General features: G+C 47.7%; 1 protein-coding gene across 1 annotated transcript in view; it reads right to left on the bottom strand.

Annotated features, from left to right (window-relative positions):
• The window catches only part of BMAL2 (basic helix-loop-helix ARNT like 2), a 68632-nt gene that overhangs the window by 44428 nt on the left and 1942 nt on the right, over nucleotides 1-22262 (bottom strand). Inside the window, exon 2 of the mRNA XM_063929127.1 lies at nucleotides 6069-6216. Within this exon, the coding sequence (XP_063785197.1) occupies nucleotides 6069-6216 (148 nt within the window). The remainder of the gene's footprint in view (nucleotides 1-6068; nucleotides 6217-22262) is intronic.

Below are 22262 nucleotides of genomic sequence, written 5' to 3'. Positions count from 1 at the left end.
CACCACGCAACATATTTTCGCCAAATACGGCGATAATGCTTCACGGTGACTTCCTTCCTTGCCTTTATCAAGGTAGGAATGACTTCTTCTGGAATGCCTTTTCCTTTTAGGATCTGGCATTCAAACGCCATGCCGTCAAACGCCGCCGCGGTAAGTCTTGAAAAAGACAAGGACCCTGCTGAAGCAGGTCCCTTCTCAGAAGTAGAGGCCACGGATCGTCCGTGACCATCTCTTGAAGTTCCGGGTACCAAGTCCTTCTTGGCCAATCCGGAGCCACTAGTCTTACTCCTCTTTGCCGTATAATCCTCAATACCTTTGGTATGAGAGGCAGAGGAGGAAACACATATACGGACTGGTACACCCAAGGTGTTACCAACGCGTCCACAGCTATTGCCTGCGGATCTCTTGACCTGGCACAATAACTGTCCAGTGTCTTGTTGAGGCGAGACGCCATCATGTCCACCATTGGTTTTACCCAACGGTTTAATAGCATGTGGAAAACTTCTGGATGAAGTACCCACTCTCCCGGGTGAAGGTCGTGTCTGCTGAGGAAGTCTGCTTCCCAGTTGTCCACGCCCGGGATGAATACTGCTGACAGTGCTATCACGTGATTCTCCGCCCAGCGAAGGATCCTGGCAGCTTCTGCCATTCTGTTTCTTGTGCCGCCCTGTCTGTTTACATGGGCGACTGCCGTGATGTTGTCCGACTGGATCAACACCGGTCTTCCTTGAAGCAGAGGTTCCGCCTGGCTTAGAGCATTGTAGATTGCTCTTAGTTCCAGAATGCTTATGTGAAGAGACTTTTTCAGGCTCGACCACACTCCCTGGAAATTTCTTCCCTGTGTGACTGCTCCCCAGCCTCTCAGGCTGGCATCCGTGGTCACCAGGATCCAATCCTGCATGCCGAATCTGCGGCCCTCCAATAGATGAGCCTCCTGCAACCACCACAGAAGGGATACCCTTGTCCTCGGCGACAGGGTTATCCGCAGGTGCATCTGAAGATGCGACCCTGACCATTTGTCCAACAGATCCCTTTGCATGGAATCTGCCGAAAGGGATTGCTTCGTAAGAAGCTACCATTTTTTCCCAGGACTCTTGTGCATTGATGTACAGACACCTTTCCTGGTTTTAGGAGGTTCCTGACCAGGTCAGATAACTCCTTGGCTTTTTCTTCGGGAAGAAAAACCTTTTTCTGAACTGTGTCCAGAATCATCCCCAGGAACAGCAGACGAGTTGTCGGCATTAATTGGGATTTTGGAATATTCAGAATCCATCCGTGCTGCTTTAGCACCTCTTGAGATAGTGCTAAACCCATCTCTAGCTGTTCTCTGGACCTTGTCCTTATTAGGAGATCGTCCAAGTATGGGATAATTAATACGCCTTTTCTTCGAAGAAGAAATATTATCTCGGCCATTACCTTTGTAAAGACCCGAGGTGCCGTGGACAAACCAAACGGCAGCGTCTGAAACTGATAGTGACAGTTTTGTACAACGAACCTGAGGTACCCCTGGTGTGAGGGGTAATTGGAACGTGGAGATACGCATCCTTGATGTCCAAGGATACCATAAAGTCCCCTTCTTCCAGGTTCGCTATCACTGCTCTGAGTGACTCCATCTTGAACTTGAACTTCTTTATGTACAGGTTCAAGGACTTCAGATTTAGAATAGGCCTTACCGAGCCATCCGGTTTCGGTACCACAAAAAGAGTGGAATAATACCCCTTCCCTTGTTGTAGAAGAGGTACCTTGACTATCACCTGCTGAGAATACAGCTTGTGAATGGCTTCCAAAACCGTCTCCCTTTCTGAGGGGGACGTTGGTAAAGCCGACTTCAGGAAACGGCGAGGTGGCTCTGTCTCTAATTTCAACCTGTACCCCTGAGATATTATCTGCAGGATCCAGGGATTTACCTGCGAGTGAGCCCACTGCGCGCTGTAATTTTTGAGACGACCGCCTACCGCCCCCAAGTCCGCTTGCGAAGCCCCAGCGTCATGCTGAGGCTTTTGTAGAAGCCGGGGAGGGCTTCTGTTCCTGGGAAGGAGCTGCCTGTTGCTGTCTCTTCCCTCGTCCTCTGCCTCGTGGCAGATATGAATAGCCCTTTGCTCTCTTATTTTTAAAGGAACGAAAAGGCTGCGGTTGAAAAGTCGGTGCCTTTTTCTGTTGGGGAGTGACTTGAGGTAGAAAGGTGGATTTCCCGGCCGTAGCCGTGGCCACCAAATCCGATAGACCGACCCCAAATAACTCCTCTACGCATCGCCTGTCCACTGTCGTGTCCATAAAGCTCTTCTGGCCGAAATGGACATAGCACTTACCCGTGATGCCAGTGTGCAGATATCTCTCTGTGCATCACGCATATAAAGAAATGCATCCTTTATTTGTTCTAACGACAGTAAAATATTGTCCCCGTCCAGGGTATCAATATTTTCGATCAGGGACTCTGACCAAACTACCCCAGCACTGCACATCCAGGCAGTCGCAATAGCTGGTCGTAGTATAACACCTGCATGTGTGTATATACCTTTTTGGATATTTTCCATCCTCCTATCTGATGGATCTTTAAGTGCGGCCGTCTCAGGAGAGGGTAACGCCACTTGTTTTGATAAGCGTGTTAGCGCTTTGTCCACCCTAGGAGGTGTTTCCCAGCGCTCCCTAACCTCTGGCGGGAAAGGGTATAAAGCCAATAACTTCTTTGAAATTAGCAGTTTTTTATCGGGGCACCCCACGCTTCATCACACACGTCATTTAATTCTTCTGATTCGGTAAAAACTACTGGTAGTTTTTTCACACCCCACATAATACCCTGTTTAGTGGTACCTGTAGTATCAGCTAAATGTAACATCTCCTTTATTGCCAAAATCATATAACGTGTGGCCCTACTGGAAAATACGGTTGATTCGTCACCTTCACCACCGGAATCAGTGCCTGTGTCTGGGTCTGTGTCGACCGACTGAGGCAAGGGGCGTTTTACAGCCCCTGACGGTGTTTGAGGCGCCTGGACAGGCACTAATTGAGTGTCCGGCCGCCTCATGTCGGCAAACGACTGCTTAAGCGAGTTGACGCTATCCCGTAATTCCACAAATAAAGGCATCCATTCTGGTGTCGACCCCCTAGGAGGTGACATCCTCATATTTGGCAATTGCTCCGCCTCCACACCAATAACGTCCTCATACATGTCGACACACACGTACCGACACACAGCAGACACACAGGGAATGCTCTATACGAAGACAGGACCCACTAGCCCTTTGGGGAGACAGAGGGAGAGTCTGCCAGCACACACCAAAAAGCGCTATATATGACAGGGATAGCCTTATGATTAAGTGCTCCCTTATAGCTGCTTTTATATTGATATATTGCCATTTATTTTGCCCCCCCTCTCTGTTATACCCTGTTTCTGTAGTGCAGTGCAGGGGAGAGACCTGGGAGCCTTCCTGACCAGCGGAGCTGTGACAGAAAATGGCGCCGTGTGCTGAGGAGATAGGCCCCGCCCCTTTTCCGGCGGGCTCGTCTCCCGCTATTTAATACATTTAGGCAGGGGTAAATATCTCCATATAGCCTCTGGGGCTATATGTGAGGTATTTTTAGCCTTTTTAAAGGTTTTCATTTGCCTCCCAGGGCGCCCCCCTCCCAGCGCCCTGCACCCTCAGTGACTGCCGTGTGAAGTGTGCTGAGAGGAAAATGGCGCACAGCTGCAGTGCTGTGCGCTACCTTAAGAAGACTGCAGGAGTCTTCAGCCGCCGATTCTGGACCTCTTCTTGCTTCAGCATCTGTGAGGGGGCCGGCGGCGTGGCTCCGGTGACCATCCAGGCTGTACCTGTGATCGTCCCTCTGGAGCTTCATGTCCAGTAGCCAAGAAGCCAATCCATCCTGCACGCAGGTGAGTTCACTTCTTCTCCCCTCTGTCCCTCGTTGCAGTGATCCTGTTGCCAGCAGGAATCACTGTAAAATAAAAAAACCTAAGCTAAACTCTCTAAGCAGCTCTTTATGAGAGCCACCTAGAATTGCACCCTTCTCGGCCGGGCACAAAAATCTAACTGGAGTCTGGAGGAGGGTCATAGGGGGAGGAGCCAGTACACACCACCTGACCTGTAAAAGCTTTACTTTTGTGCCCTGTCTCCTGCGGAGCCGCTATTCCCCATGGTCCTTTCAGGAACCCCAGCATCCACTTAGGACGATAGAGAAAAGATTTTAAACCTACCGGTAAATCTTTTTCTCCTAGTCCGTAGAGGATGCTGGGCGCCCGTCCCAGTGCAGAAACATTCTGCAAGACTTGTATATAGTTATTGCATACTTAAGGGTTAAGTTACAGTTGAGATCGGCCTATTAGCTGATGCTGTTTTGTTCATACTGTTAACTGGTTATTGTATACCACGTTGTACGGTGTGTATGGTGTGGATCTCGCCCTTAGATAACAAAATCCTTTTCCTCGTACTGTCAGTCTCCTCTGGGCACAGTCCTAACTGAGGTCTGGAGGAGGGGCATAGAGGGAGGAGCCAGTGCACACCCATTCTAAAGCTTTACAGTGCCCATGTCTCCTGCGGAGCCGTCTATACCCCATGGTCCTTACGGAGTCCCCAGCATCCTCTACGGACTAGGAGAAAAAGATTTACCGGTAGGTTTAAAATCTTATTTTTAATGGGCTATAGCAATACCTAAGGGGGAGATGTATCAAAACTTGTTACAGGCGGTATTTGAATAATGACAGTTAGGAGCTGGTTGGTTGGTTGGTACTTTGGGGTTCATTAATCAACAAGTGAAAACTTGTGAATGATAGTGCTCTAGCCAATCAGCTCCTGTCATGAGTTTGAAAATAAATGACAGTTGGGAGCAGATTGGCTGGAACACAATTTATTATTTGTTTTACCATATACAACGCGTTTTATCACTCATTGATAACACAACGCGTTTCATCACTCATTGATAAAAGGACCGCTTTGGCTCTCTGCAAGATTTGATACATCTCCCCCAATGTGGCCTTGTGTGCGTCCAGGATACTAGACGCTGTAGCCTTAGTAAAACCTGCGCTGTAAGCATTAATACATTAATTTATAGCTTTATAGGAACATGAAAACAATTTGTGCAACAATGGAGCAAAGCTTGATACTACCTAAATACTGCTACAGAGCACAGCTTTATAAAATCTAGAATGTCCGTTCACGTAGAAGCGATGTACGGGCGACGCTGGTGTTCTGCCTTTGTGACGGCGTGTGAATGTCAGCAACGGGACCCTACAGCGTGCTGACATTGCGCATTTTACTCAGCAGCCGCATAAGCGAGCGCAGGAGGATGCACGATGTAAGCAGACTATATATGCGAGATTTGTGCGCACTGTATATGGGGCGGTCATTCCGAGTTGATCGCTAGCTGCCGTTGTTCACAGCGCAGCGATCAGGCAAAAAATAAATAAAATTAAAAAAAATCGGCATTTCTGCGTATGCACCGCAATGCGCACGGGTACAAAGGCCTTTGTGGTTTTGCACAGGTTCTAGCGACATTTTCATTCGCACTGGCGGCCGCAAGAAGATTGACAGGAAGAGGGCGTTCCTGGGTGTCAACTGACCGCTTTCAGGGAGTGCTTAGAAAAACGCAGGCGTGCCAGGGAAAACGCAGGCGTGGCTGGGCGGGTGTGTGATGTCAAAAGCCGTCCCTCCAACGTTAGAATCAACGCACACGAAAAGTAACTACAGGGCTGGTCTTGTTTTGCACAAAATGTTTTTGCAGGCGCTCTGCGGCACAGGCGTTCGCACTTCAGCCAAGCGAAAATACACTCCCTGGTGGGCGGCGACTATGTGTTTGCACGGCTGCTAAAAACTGCTAGCGAGCGATCAACTCGGAATGACCCCCATGGTGTCATCTCATCTTACATCCCCCCTAACTGAACACATTACATTTTCCCAAACTGTGATTGTATAATGAATGCACTTCGGGAATAACGTGGCCTTATACTTCCACAGATCTGTTCTGGCTCCGTCCATGCACTCCGTTACAGATGTGCCAATCTGATGCCACATCTCCCCCCGGTCACAGACGGCGTCCTACTTTCCAAGTGTTTATCTGTACAGGAAACTTACTTGCTGTCGGAGTCGCTCACTTTCCGCTTTCTGGGATACTCGACCATGTGGGGACTGAAGGAGCCGGAGGAGAGGCTTGTGGAACCCGGTTTAGGTCCCAGGATGCTAGAGACCACCAGGCACTGACTTGGCTCCATTATTAGGGTGTCTACGGTACAAAAGCAGAGACATAAAATTAGCTACAATTCAAACCCAAAACTGAACGCTGAATGTATGGTTTATGAATGTAAATTGTAATAGAGTATTTCTTACAATCTATCACAGATCGCAAAGCAGCTTCATGGGATCCCAAGACAGAGGACAATCTGAGCATTTGTGTTACATAGGAGACTGCAAGCCCGTCATTGTCAGACTCAGTCGGCTGCACTGCCACAGAGTAATGCAAGAGGAGTGCTGCTGTTTAAGGATAGTAGCTGTCAGCAGACGAATGGAACAAACCCCAATATGCAGACGTTATTAAACACTAAGCTATAATCACCTATGGAGAAACTGTCCAGCGGCTGAGTTTTTTTTTTTTTAAATATATTGTGACGTAAATCTAGCGCTTACCGGCAGGTGAGAAAAACACTAGAAAAGCCGCAGAAATCTAGAACGTTCTTACTGGTTATTCCTGCACTATAAATCGTTAATTCACTTTATAAGAAACGTACATACAGTGTATGTAATTGTCGTCCGGTCACATTCCAGAGCTCTTATTGGGGGCGTTTCCTGTACCGCAATACTGTAAAACAAGCACTAGTAGGATAACGTTCCCCATTAGCATCTCAGTGTTATCCTTTCCAGTGCTAATTACCAGACACCCCGGGCCTGTAGGCGGATTAGTAGTTTACTTTGGCACCCGGATAGGTCTCATGCTGTGGGGAGCAGCGACGCAGGTATACAATGAGCAATTCATAGCCGATGCCTGTAATCAGTAATCATTGTTCCGGGGGCTGGTGGGAGAAGGGCTCACTTCTCTATGTACAACACACCGATGCGGCAATATAACACATTACACAGTCTGCAGATTCTGATGCTTGTATAGTTCCCACATGTTTCCAAGGGAGACCATTAAAGAAAAACAACAACAGAGCCACGCTTGCATACTGTGATAGCCCATTCATACTAGTCAGGTTAATCAATAGGTAGACTATTAGCTGGTATCGCAGAAAAAGCACCAACTTTGGGTTAGCATGGATGGCACAGTGATCAGCATTGCTGCCTCACAGCACTGAGCTTATGAGATCAAATCCATGCGTCTCTCAACCTCACTGCCCCCCCCTCTCCCTTACCCCCTAACCATCTGTTCCCGCAGCCTAACCCTAACCTCCCCCTTAGTGCCTGATCCTAACCCCTTCCCCGAAGGTGCCTAAACCTAACCCCCCCCCCCCCCCCCCCCATCTCTGCTGCCTAACCCTAAAATCCCCCCATGTAATACTGCACATGATAATGTTTAACACAGATATTAAAAGTCATGGATAAAACTATATAAAAGTACAGGGCCACATACACATGAGCTGACATCTACTATGCATGATAATACAGTAGGAGTTGCATTATTCCTTATAATACACATATTACTGATGTAACCTGTACATAAGTGGCCGCAATGGTCCCTCTAAGGCTAATGCTATAGTTTTCTTATTCCTCCCCCCCCCCCCCTCGACCCCTGGAACTGTGCAGCCGGACACCAAGGCCCAGATTTATCAAGAAATGGACAGTTATAAATTGCACAGTGATAAATTACCAGCCAATCAGCTCATATCTGTCATGTTACAGGATGTGCTTGCAAAATGACAGTTAGCAGCGGATTGGTTGGTATTATATTACCGTGCAATTTATCACTCTCCAAGGCTTGATAAATGTGGGCCTGACTGAGGTGACGCAGTTACAGGGCGGCTGGGGTAGGGGAGTAATCACAAACCATCCGTCATCACCAGTGACGCAGTGTGAACATTACTTCAAACAATAACAGAAAACCCTTTCCGCTGATGCAGATTTCATTGTTCGCCATCCCGGCAAGACCCATTAACCTAAATACCTATAAATACCCCGACAGCCGGCTCCTAAACTATGACCATTTACAGAAACTGGAGCAGGGATTAGAGGACGGATCAGGTGATGTTTATAGCTGCCACTCCAGATGAACCGAAGGAAGGTGCGGGGATCAGAAATCAGCACGTGAGCCGGGACTCCCAACACTGAGGATATCAGCCTTGTATATAGCACTGGCCTGTCTGCAAGCTGAACGTGCCCCGGCGCTTCCATCCAATGTCTGGCATGCTTTTATTATAACAAGACAGGAATAAATTGCGTATCCAGGTACACTGTCCAGCCAGCTCTCCTGCAATCTCATAGCGTCAAGTAGTTGGCTGTAACGGCTTATGTGCCTTTCCTGTTCTGGAGATAACCCCTCTCTCTATACACCATACCACCAATGTACAGCCCTCCGGTCTCCAGAGCAGCTTCCATCACAATCACCTGCAGCAGCCCTGTCCTTGGTGCTGGAGACCCAGCTGAAATTGGACAGATCTTTGCACTCATTTCTTATGGGCTCATTTATCAATGAGTGATACATTTCACTGTGAGTGATAAATTGCACCAGCCAATCAGCTCCTAACTTCCAGCTCACAGGCTGTGTTTGGAAAATGACAGTTAGGAGCTGATTGGCTGGTGCAATTTATCACTCACAATGAAATGTATCACTCATTGATAAATGAGCCTATAAGTGTGAACGCCCCATTAGCGCCCCACTGCCACCAAATAACTCCAGCCAGCCGCAAGTCACAAGCGTCCGAGAGGCGCCGGACTCCTAAGTATTTCAGGATGCGTATGCAAATGTGCAGTTTGTACAGTATTTGGGTTTCAGACTCAGGCCCACTGACCGCTGCCCAAGAGGCACCTGCAACTTCAGTGTATAACGCCCAGCAACGGAATCGGTATGTTTTACCGGCAGGCGGGATTGCGGCTGTCAGTAGCAACAACACACTGTCACAAAGTGTCATTCAGGTGAATATCAGGAACTCTGCGGTTTGTTTTTAGTACACAGGTGAATTCCTATACGCAGAGACCATGGGGGTCATCCAGATCTGATCGCTAGGCTGCGTTTTTTGCTGCCCTGCGATCAGACAGTCGCCGCCTACAGGGGGAGGGTTAAATCGCTGTGCAAGTGTGTGATCTCATGTGTAGCAGAGCTGAACTTACTCTTCCTGTGCAATTGTTTCCTGCTGATTGGGGCCGGAGCCGACGTCAGACACCTTCCCTGAAAACGCCTGGTCCCTCCTGCATTTTTCCGGACACTCCCAGAAAACGGTCAGTTGACCCCCACAAACGGCCTCTTCCTGCCGATCACCTTGCGAACGCCCGTGCGTTCGCGTTTTTCGCACCATCCCGTCGCTAGACGCCGTTGCACGTTGCTGTTGAGCGACGCGCTGGCGCACTGCGGTGCACACGCATGCGCAGTACGGATCTGATCGCCCGCTGTTCGAATACGCACAGCAGCGATCAGGTCTGAAAAAGCGTCGCTTATTGGCTTTGAAACACGTACCGGATAACTTCTATAAAATGATAAGACAAAGGATGAAATTCAGATTTGTAGCCTAGATTTCTCCATAGGAACCTAGTAACGTATGGGGGGGGGGGGGGGGGGGGGGGGGGGGGGGGCCTGCAGGGTAGAAGCACTGTCCTACTGTCATTAAATTGATCGGGTAACAATTTTCAGAGCTTGATAAATTGCTCCATTGAGCAGTCCCCGCTGAGCGCCACGTGGGCCAGTGATGACGCGTCACCTGGGTTACGTAGCCGAACAGGTCTTCAAATGCCTTCATTGGAATGTTTGTCGAAATTAATTAACTAAAAACGAACAATGAGTGAAGAGAGTTACAGAAGGGAAATGATATAGCCATCTAGCAATCACAACTGTAATATAATGCAGATCATTAAAGCGTCATAGAGCCATGGTACGACCGGATTGGCGGTAATCACAGAAGGGCGCTTATTGTAAGGGACAGAACGGTACAAGGATTCCCAGGTATATAAAGTGCTGATAAGGGAGCGAGCGACGGATGTTGATGCCCAGTTGTGTGTCTAGGAGACGGTGATAGAGGCCAAACATCTGGAAGGCTTCAGCGAGGCACAGGAGGAATGTATTGCAAATACCACAGCGTTCTGCTCCCCATTCCCTACACTGCACCGTCTTCTCAGCATGTGTACACAGCGGGATGCCTAATGTTATGGGTCTGTATACAGAAAACTGGGTCACCCCCATGGCGGGCGTTATCTCTGGCATGAAACCAACTCTGATGTTGGGGTGCGGAAGGACAGGGATATATTCCAAAAGCAATGATTTCAGGGTCACCGTTTAATAGTGGTATAGGGGCGACTACTTACAGATAACGGAGGTGCACTCGGGAGGTCGGCAGTGGGTGGGGAGGTCACAGGTACGGGAGCTGGGAAACCAGTGGGGACATAATGGGCTGGAATCTTGGGTTACTCGGCACCTTTTGATAACGGAAGGAGCCCTAAGACTGACGTTTCCACAACCATCAGCAAACCGGGGGGGGGGGGGGTTAGGCAACAATTTAATGTTTCTATAGAGCCGCCATACTCTCTAGTCCTGTATAGGACAACCAATGGTGATCAGAAAACGCAGCCTCTACTGCGATAGAGGTGCTACGTGGGGCACCCCGTCCTTCCCAAACTGAGCCAATTTATTTTATTACTTATCGACAGTGGCTTACAGTATATAGCGCACACATACTCCACAGCACTGTACAGAGATTTTCTCAGCCATCCACATCATACCCTGCACCAGTGGAGCTTACAATCTACGGCGGAGACGTATTAAAGTTTGGAGAGAGATAAAGTACCAACCACATAGCTCCTAACTGCCATGTTACAGGCTGTGTTTGAAAAATTAGTTAGGAGCTGATTGGCTGGTACTTTATCTCTCTCCAAACGTTGATACTTCTCCCCCATGTGCCCTATCACATGTATGCACGTTAGTGTTCATTTTTGGTCAGAAGCCGCATACGCTGGGTGAACATACAAACTCCACAAAGATGAGCCATAACCGGGAATTGTACTCATGACCTGAGGGATGCGTGGCAGCAATGCTAACCACTACGCCACCCAATAGAAATTTAATCGGTATTGTTTATTGCCGCGGTCACAGTGTCAACTGCAAAAAGAGAACTATACACAGGAACAAATGATCACTGGTCTTTATTTCCAGATCATAGCGCCACGTGTAATGAAAGTGCCAGAGAGGGGGTATCTGTGTTTCTGTGCCGAGGTTCCCTGTGCGATGTCCTGTTTGCTCTGTCCCTATGCTTCCAGCACAGGTGTGATGCCTGAGGCTCTCCCTTTCCACATATAGCCCAGAGGGGAACAAGACCCTGATCACCTCCTTATATGGACAGGTAACTAGTAAAGCCTGATCACCTCCTTATATGGACAGGTAACTAGTAAAGCCTGATCACCTCCTTATATGGACAGGTAACTAGTAAAGCCTGATCACCTCCTTATATGGACAGGTAACTAGTAGACCCTGATCACCTCCTTATATGGACAGGTAACTAGTAAAGCCTGATCACCTCCTTATATGGACAGGTAACTAGTAAAGCTGCAGCGAGACTATCAGTATTATACATTCAGTACACAGCCGATACAATGACGTCACCGCTGTGCTGATAGATATGAGTATTGCAGCTACTGTTCATTGGGCAGCTATTAATAAGAATGAACGAGGTTAATAGTGTGTCACCGGGATATAGCAGTCTTATTACTTTTATATGGCACACTACATAACACGGTATCCATTCCCCACATTTACCACCTATAGCTCACACTTCCAATTCATAAACAGTGACAACTGGAGGTCACGCTTCTTGGGAGTCTTGCTGCATTACTGTGGGGCATACTGTACTCGCCAACTCTACCTAATATCACGGACACTCCCTGACACAGCAGCAATCTACCCAACTCAGCAGCAATCCCCTGACACAGCAGCAATCCCCCTGACACAGCAACAATCCCCCTGACTCTCGGACACAGCAGCAATCCCCTGACTCCCTGACACAGCAACAATCCCCCTGACACAGCAACAATCCCCCTGACTCTCTGACACAGCAGCAATCCCCCTGACTCCCTGACACAGCAGCAATCCCCCTGACTCCCTGACACAGCAGCAATCCCCCTGACACAGCAGCAATCCACCCAACTCAGCAGCAATCCCCCTGACTCCCTGACACAGCAGCAATCCCCCTGACACAGCAGCAATCCCCCTGACACAGCAGCAATCCCCCTGACACAGCAGCAATCCCCGACACAGCAGCAATCCCCGACACAGCAGCAATCCCCGACACAGCAGCAATCCCCCTGACTCCCTGACACAGCAGCAATCCACCTGACACAGCAGCAATCCACCTGACACAGCAGCAATCCACCTGACACAGCAGCAATCCACCTGACACAGCAGCAATCCCCCAGACTCCCTGACACAGCAGCAATCCCCCTGACACAGCAGCAATCCCACTAACACAGCAGCAATCCCCCCCGACTCCCTCACACAGCAGCAATCCCCCCGACTCCCTCACACAGCAGCAATCCTCCCCACATAGCAGCAATCCCCCTGACTCCGACACAGCAGCAATCCTCCTGACTCACTGACAGCAGCAATCCCCCTGACACAGCAGCAATCCCCCTGACACAGCAGCAATCCCCCGACTCCCTCACACAGCAGCAATACCCCCGACTCCCTCACACAGCAGCAATCCTCCCCACATAGCAGCAATCCCCCTGACTCCCTGACACAGCAGCAATCCCCCTGACACAGCAGCAATCTCCCCGACTCCCTGACACAGCAGCAATCCCCCCGACTCCCTGACACAGCAGCAATCCTCCCCACATAGCAGCAGTCTCCCGGACATAGCAGCAATATCCCTGACTCCCTGTCTTGCAATTTCCCTTATTGCATCGTACCCCCATTATGCAGCTGTTATACACTTGGGTAAATAAAAAATCAGACATATATACATTCAAATGGGATCATTTCCCTGCATTGGTTATAAGGCACAATGATCCCTATGGCTACATACATTTCCATTTTATAACATGCCTCTCAGGCAATGCATGTCCACTTTAACGCTTATAGGTGTTTTCACAATCTCCCTGAAATGATTTTTTACAAAAGTATACACGTATGCTTGCTAGGTGTACAAACCCCTTACAGAGAAATAAAACTGGACTGCCACTCACACCAGAGAAATTAGTTCCATCCTTATTACTCTGTACTGCTGGGGAACCTGCTCCTTCCACTATATAACTCTCAGTCTGTGGCTTCCTGCTACCTCCATTCCTCTCCTCACATCATGTCACTGCCCCTGTCACATCACTCATCTCCTGATATACTCTGTACTGCTGGGGAACCTGCTCCTTCCACTATATAACCCTCAGTCTGTGGCTTCCTGCTGCCTCCATTCCCCTCCTCACATCATGTCACTGCCCCTGTCACATGCAGCCCTGTCCTCACTGCCACATCACTCATCTCCTGATATACTCTGTGCTGCTGGGGGACCCTGCTCCTCCCACTATATAACTCTCAGTCTGTGACTTCCTGCTGCCTCCATTCCCCTCCTCACATCATGTCACTGCCCCTGTCCTCACTGACACATCACACATCTCCTGATATACTCTGTGCTGCTGGGAACCATGCTCCTCCCACTATATAACTCTCAGTCTGTGACTTCCTGCTGCCTCCATTCCCCTCCTCACATCATGTCACTGCCCCTGACTGTGTCTTCCTGCTGCCTCCATTCCCCTCCTCACATGATGTCACTGCCTCTGTCACATGCAGCCCTGTCCTCACTGACACATCACTCATCTCCTGATATACTATGTGTTGCTGGGGACCCTGCTCCTCCTACTATATAACTCTCAGTCTGTGGCTTCCTGCTGCCTCCATTCCCCTCATCACATCATGTCACATGCAGCCCTGTCCTCACTGACACATCACTCCTCTCCTGATATACTCTGTGCTGCTGGGAACCATGCTCCTTCCACTATATAACTCTCAGCCTGTGGCTTCCTGCTGCCTCCATTCCTCTCCTCACATCATGTCACTTCCCCTGTCCTCACTGATACATCACACATCTCCTGATATACTCTGTGCTGCTGGGGACCCTGCTCTTCCCACTATATAACTCTCAGTCTGTGGCTTCCTGCTGCCTCCATTCCCCTCCTCACATCATGTCACTGCCCCTGTCACATGCAGCCCTGTCCTCACTGACACATCACTCATCTCCCGATATACTCTGTGCTGCTGGGGACCCTGCTCCTTCCACTATAGAACTCAGTCTGTGGCTTCCTGCTGCCTCCATTCCCCTCCTCACATCATGTCACTGCCCCTGTCACATGCAGCCCTGTCCCCACTGACACATCACTCATCTCCTGATATACTCTGTGCTGCTGTGAACAATGTGCTGACCTGATACAGAGGTGAGCAGAAGATGAAGCTGTGACTGTTTATTATAAACATTTCCTAATGTCATGGTGGGTAAAATCTTACCCAGCGCAAACCAAGTGCGTGTATGCGAGATCCGGCAAGTTCCATAGTCACCGATGGTAAATATGAATGCTCATATACCTTCAGACGACAGAACCTTTCCTAATTATGAACACACAACACTGGCTCATACCGGCCTCGCCCTGACCTACTTATCCAGCAAGGTGAGGAAATATGAAGAGGAGACTTGTTTCCGTGACACAGTGACAGCTCCTTGTTATCTCTGGCATTAAAACAACTGGATAATGTTCCTGTATAATAATATTTGCAGAAACAGAGATCCCTCACCAGATACAGGTGATCAGGAAGTAAAGAGCCCACAGAAACCAGGTGTCAGTCAATAGCACTTGTCTTAGTACAGGGATGCGGGAGAGGGAAGACGAGGGTCTGCACCATGCAGGTGGGACCTGCTACATTATCTTCATGTGTATACAGGATGCTACAATGATCAGTGGGCACACTGTCGGTATATACTGAGTGCAGCCACAGGGGGAGCACTGTGTATGGACTCTGGCTTATATAGGAGGAGCGAGACCGGAGCCCGCACAGAATCCGACATAACATGTGCAGAGAGTTAGATTTGGGCGGGGGGGGGGTGTCCATACTGAAATCTAAAATGCAGTGCAAAAATAAAGCTGTCTAACATGTGTGGCCTACATGCAGAAGAAGCCAGTATTTACCCTGCACATAAAAAAATATAACCCACCTAAATCTAAATCTCTCTGCACATGTTACACCTGCAATGGAGGATGGTTTTGCCCAGTAACTTGCTTTTTTGCTTTACTTACAAACATGAATCAGTCCCTAGGTACCAAACCAATAACAGCATTTTGATACACGAATCCCTTAGTAGTGGCATTGGGCATAGATAGATAGATAGATAGATAGATAGATAGATAGATAGATAGATAGATAGATAGATAGATAGATAGATAGATAGATAGATAGATAGATAGATAGATAGATAGATAGATAGTTAGTTGTTGGGAGTAAGTAGATTCAGATTAACTACGAATAAATGCATCAGGTCTAGGATACATGATTCAACTAGTTAGTCATTGGCAGTCATGACCCATCGCATTAATATTCCTGAAAAACCGGCAGAGTCGCCTCCATTTCCTGCTCCAGTCACGGATAACCCAGCCTGCACTGGATCTTATTCATGCTCCATGAAACGTGAGTGAGCTGGGGTATTAACACGCTGGATGCATGATACAGACTGCACATAGAGGGGGGCACTCCTGTCCACTGCACCAGCAGAGCCGCCATGCCTCCTGCAGGTGTACCCCGTACAGATCCAACCTGCGAGGGTCTATACAGACCAAATGTACAATAACCTGTATAGTCTGACGCTAGTCGTACCACCTATTAGCGTCTGATGACCTAAAGCCGAACATCTTATTGGAGAAGTTAATTCAGGAAACATATGATGGCGATTGTAGTTCTCCAGGGTATGCAGAGTGTGTCATGTCTGAGGCTCCCTGCATCCTCTCAGGTACATGTCATCTGAAATACTCTGCACTGCTGCCAGTATTGCAAAGATCTGATCAGCCGCCGGATGCTCCATCCCCGGCCACATTCCTCATGTGAAGACACGGAGGCGCAGAGGAGTGGTAAAAAGATGATCTGTACTTGTAACTGCACATTTAAGAAGGAGGAAAACCAGTTATTTTGGACTTGCTGTTCCTCCAGATAATCCTCTATATCAGGCGTGGCCAATCTGTGGCTCTCCAGCTGTTGTGAAACTTTACATCCCAGCATGCCCTGCCATAGCTTTAGCATTCCCTAATAGCATACCTCCCAACTTTATGGTCAGATGAAGAGGGACATCAGCGCGCGCGCCCGCCTGAAAAAGGGTGTGGCCTATGGAAGGGGGCGTGGCTTCGTGGGAGGGCCCACGGTCATGAGCCACGCCCCTGTTTCCGTCACTGAGGGGGTATGCCCAGAGCTCTGTGAGCTGCTGGCATGCCCCCTCTCCTCCTGTCTCCACTGAATAGACTCTGTGCGCACGAGTGCAGGAGCCTCCCAACTGCCACCCCACCCCCACCGCGGGACACTGCGGCCCGCGGGTGGAACAGCGGGACAGACCCGAAAATCGGGACAGTTGGGAGGTACATAATAGCATGCTAGGACAACAGCTGAAGAGCCACACGTTGGCCAGGCCCGCTCTATATTAATGAAGCCCAAGGTCTCCACTGTTACTGCGGCTTCTGAACAATTCTGCAACCTATTCAAAAAAAAAAAAAGTCTGAAATTGGAGGGATAGGAAATATGATTTCAATACTGCAAAATCTAACGTAGTAACATAGTTAAGGAGGTTGAAAAGAGGCAAAATGCCCGTCGGGTTCAACCAGTATACTGTATTAAGCTGTGCACATTATAATGCACCAGCAGAAATAATGGTTTCGTACCTATTGACAACTATATATTGTATCACTCCCAGATATTAATGTCAGTATATTAAATGCTATAGGCTTGGATACTTTTTTCAGCTAGAAAATTGTCCAATCCGTTTTTGAATGCATTAACAGAGTCCGCCATTATTACCTTCTCCGGCAGAGAGTTCCAAATCTTTATTGCCCTTACCGTGAAGAACCCTTTCCTACGTTGTGTACGGAATTCTCTCTCCTCCAGCCTCAGCGAGTGCCCACGCGTCCTATACAGAGTTCTATTAATAAGCAAATCCGCTGCTAGCTCCTTGTAATGTTCCTTTACATATTTAAAGACATTAATAATGTCTCCTCTTAGTCTCCTCTTTTCTAGTGTATACACATATAACCTAGTAAGCCTTTCCTCATACTCCAGTGTCTTTAACCCTTTAATCAGCTTCGTAGCTCGCCTTTGAACTCTTTCTAGTTCACCGATATTTTTTTTATAATATGGTGCCCAAAACTGAACACAATATTCCAGTTGCGGACGTACCAATGATTTGTACAGCGGCAGGATTACATCCTCGTCCCTTATCTCAATGCCCCGTTTTATGCACGCAGGCACCTTACTTGCCTTCTTTGCTGCATTTTGACATTGTGTACTGTTATTAAGCCTATTATCTATGAGCACCCCAAACCTTTTTCCACTACCCCTTTAATTTTCCCCATTTAATATGTAGGATGCAAGTTTGTTTTTAATCCCAAAGTGCATAACTTTGCATTTTTCAATATTGAATCTTATTCCCCAGGTTTCAAGTTTAAGTAAGTCATATTTCTGTAGAGACTCCACATTGCTTTCTGAATGAATTACCTTACACAGTTTAGTATCATCTGCAAAGATTGACACTGTGCTTCCCAGGCCTATTCCTAGATCATTAATAAATATATTGAACAGTAGCGGGCCAAGTACGGACCCTTGTGGTATTCCGCCGACTACTGGTGCCCAGATGGAGAACATCCTGTTGACCACTACTCGTTGTACCCTGTTATCCAGCCAGTTACCTATCCATGTACAAATAGTATATTCTAGGCCAAGTTCCCTTAATTTGATGATCAGTCTCCTGTGAGGCACTATACCGAAGGCTTTTGCAACATCTAAAAAGATCACATCCACTGCTTTACCCTGGTCGCGATTCTCGCTCACTTCCTCGTAGAAGCCAATTAAGTTAGTTTGAGTAGAAAATGGCTTTTTAACAGGAAAATCAAAACCACTTCGGGGTCATTTCTCTGAGCGGCAATGTATGGTCTGAGAGTGCTGGTGTAGGGAGGGGTGAAACGCAACAGGAGCCAGCTGTCATTTCTAGCTGGGTATCAGAACACTGATGATCACAGAAGCTGACCAGCAGCGGGCACCACTCACAGTAAACACCGTGACTGCTGCCCTGCACAAGTGCTGGTGGGGTAGTGCCAAGGGAAGGACTCCACCATACAAAAGGTGGAAAGCGATAACCACCTTTACCACCGGTGAAGGTTCCCCCAGAAGAGAGAACCAGAGCGCCATAATATCACCCACATACACTGGGCGCCCTACGGAAAAGTCACATTTTACAAGGAGAAAACGTGTTTTCCTCATAAACCCAGATACATACAAAGGGCTGATGACTCTCTCCTGCACACATTACTCACAGGGGGCCTGTATACAGACCCGCGCAGAGGTGCCGTGTGTATACTGTGTACACTGGTGGTGCCCATCGTCCAGGCTGTACGCCTCTATATTACTCCCATACCATGACCTGGGAGAGAGAGCATCATTAATAGAACATAATACTGAAGGGTGAGCGCAGGGTATGGTTATTATCTCTAACCATTATAAGACGTATGACCAAGAACCTGACCAGCAGATATGACTCGCTATAAGAAAAGTCCTGTGTATAACACACTTCCATAAAAGGGGGAGCCGCACCTTACAGATATACGCAGGCGAGCCAAGAATCAGTGGCGGGTGAGGAGCAAGGGGTGGGCGTTCACGCCCAAGAGTCAACTTTTTTAAATGCTCGGGGGTGCCAACATTAGAATGCCATGGATAGATATGGCAGTACACATATAGGGGGGGCTCAGGTGCCTATGCAGGGATAATGGGCAACCTCGCACTGTTACCTGGTCACCAGGTACCATCTTCAATTAATACAACCTGCTGGCAGCAGACGCCACATTACACATGGCAGCTATTCCATCCCTGTTATTAATGACAGATCATTACATGATTTAGGACTTCCTCAAAGCCTCAGGCACAACCATGGCAGATCCGCACACTCATGCTGCCTATAGATGTAATATTGCAGCCGGGATTGGAGAAACGCGTTACTGGATATACCCCCTCCATCAGATCCGCACACTGACGCTGCCTATAGATGTAATATTGCAGCCGGGATTGGAGAAACTCGTTACTGGATATACGCCCTCCATCAGATCCGCACACTCACGCTGCCTATAGATGTAATATTGCAGCCGGGATTGGAGAAACGCATTACTGGATATACGCTCTCCATCAGATCCACAATCATGCTGCCTATAGATGTAATATTGCAGCCGGGACTGGAGAAACGCGTTACTGGATATACCCCCTCCATCATATCCGCACACTCACGCTGCCTATAGATGTAATATTGCAGCCGGGATTGGAGAAACGCGTTACTGGATGTAACCCCTGCATCAGATCCGCACACTCACGCTGCCTATAGATGTAATATTGCAGACGGGATTGGAGAAACGCGTTACTGGATATATGCCCTCCATCAGATCAGCACACTCACACTGCCTATAGATGTAATATTGCAGCCGGGATTGGAGAAACTCGTTACTGGATATACGCCCTCCATCTGATCCGCACACTGACGCTGCCTATAGACGTAATATTGCAGCTGGGATTGGAGAAATGCGTTACTGGATATACCCCCTCCATCAGATCCGCACACTGACGCTGCCTATAGATGTAATATTGCAGACGGGACTGGAGAAACGCGTTACTGGATATACCCCCACTCATGCTGCGACCTTTGGACCCTGTGGACCTAATGCATGTTTACCATTAGTGGTACACCTATTGACTGTAGACCTTTTTAGTGTAGATCTATAGTCCGGATACCGGTATCACCTACAGTATAACACCACAGCTCCCTATATACCAACACATTGCACTTATAAAACAGAACACCTAGAGTATATAACACCACAGCAACCTAGAAGGTAACACAGCCCCTATATACTGACACATTGCACCTATATAACACAACACCTAGAGTATATAACACCACAACCCCCTAGAAGGAAACACCGTCCCAATATACTGACACACAGAACCCACAAAATAATACCTACAGTACCCAACACTGCCCCTATATACATACACCCAGCACCTATATAATACCACTGCCACATATAAGGTAAGACAACCCCTATATATCAACGCTCAGCACATATATAACCCCACAGCCATATATAAGATAACACAGCCACCTATATTCTTACACTCCGCACATATATAACATCACAGCCACTATAAATTCAGTACCTATAAAAACACCTACAGTATACAACACCATAGCCACATATAAGGTAACACTACCCCTATATACTTACACTCAGCACCTATATAACACCACAGCCCCCTATATACTGACACTCAACACCTATGTAACACCACCTACAGTATATAACACCACAGCCCCTATATACTGATACTCAGCACCTATATACAACCTACAGTATATAACACCACAGCCCCTATATACTGATACTAAGCACCTATATACCACCACCTACTGTACATAACACCTCAGCCCCTATATACTGACACACAGCACCTATATAACACCACCTATTGTATATAACACCACAGTCCCCTATATACTGACACTCAGCACCTATGTAACACCACCTACAGTATAACAGCCCCCTATATACTGACACGCAACTCCTATATAACACCACCTACTGTATGTAGCACCACAGTCCCCTATATACTGACACTCAGCACCTATGTAACACCACCTACTGTATATAACATCACAGCCTCCTATATACTATCACTCAGCACCTATGTAACACCACAACCCCCTATATACTGACACGCAGCACCTATATACCACCTACTGTATACAACACCATTGCCCCCTATATAATGACACTCAGCACCCATGTACCACCTACTGTATATAACACCACAGCTCCGTATATACTGACACTCAGCACCTATGTAACACCACCTACTGTATATAACACCACAGACCCCTATATACTGACACACAGCACCTATATAACACCACCTACTGTATATAATGCCTCAGCCCCCTATATACTAACACTCAGCACCTATGTAACACCACAGCCCCCTATATACTGACACTCAGCACCTATGTAACACCACCTACAGTAAATAACACCACATCCCCCTATATACTGACACGCAGCACCTATATAACACCACCTACTGTATATAATACCGTAGCCCCTATATGCTGATACTCAGCACCTATATAACACCACCTACTGTATATAACACTGTAGCCCCTATATGATGATATTCAGCACCTATATAACACCACCTACTGTATATAACACCGTAGCCCCTATATAATGACACACAGCACCTATATAACACCACCTACTGTATACACCGTAGCCCCTATATACTGACACTGATCAGCTATATAACACCACAGCATCCTATATACTGACACGCAGCACCTATATAACACCACCTACTGTATATACCACAGACTCCTATATACTGACACACAGCACCTATATAACACCACAGCCTCCTATATAATGACACGTAGCACCTATATAACACCACCTACTGTATATAACACCGTAGCCCCTATATACTGACACAGCACCTATATAACACCACCTACTGTATATAACACCGTAAACCCTATATACTGACACTCAGCACCTATATAACACCACAGCCTCCTATATACTGACACACAGTACCTATATAACACCACCTATTGTATATAACACCACAGCCCCCTACATACTGACACTCAGCACCTATGTAACACCACCTACAGTATAACAGCACCCTATATACTGACACGCAACTCCTATATAACACCACCTACTGTATGTAGCACCACAGTCCCCTATATACTGACTCAGCACCTATGTAACACCACCTACCGTATATAACATCACAGCCTCCTATATACTATCACTCAGCACCTATGTAACACCACAGCACCCTATATACTGACACGCAGCACCTATATACCA

The sequence above is a fragment of the Pseudophryne corroboree genome, chromosome 6 (assembly GCF_028390025.1).
Source record: "Pseudophryne corroboree isolate aPseCor3 chromosome 6, aPseCor3.hap2, whole genome shotgun sequence".
NCBI lineage: Eukaryota > Metazoa > Chordata > Amphibia > Anura > Myobatrachidae > Pseudophryne > Pseudophryne corroboree.
The sequence above is the reverse complement of the archived record's forward strand: the minus strand, read 5'-3'. Positions and strand labels throughout refer to the sequence as shown.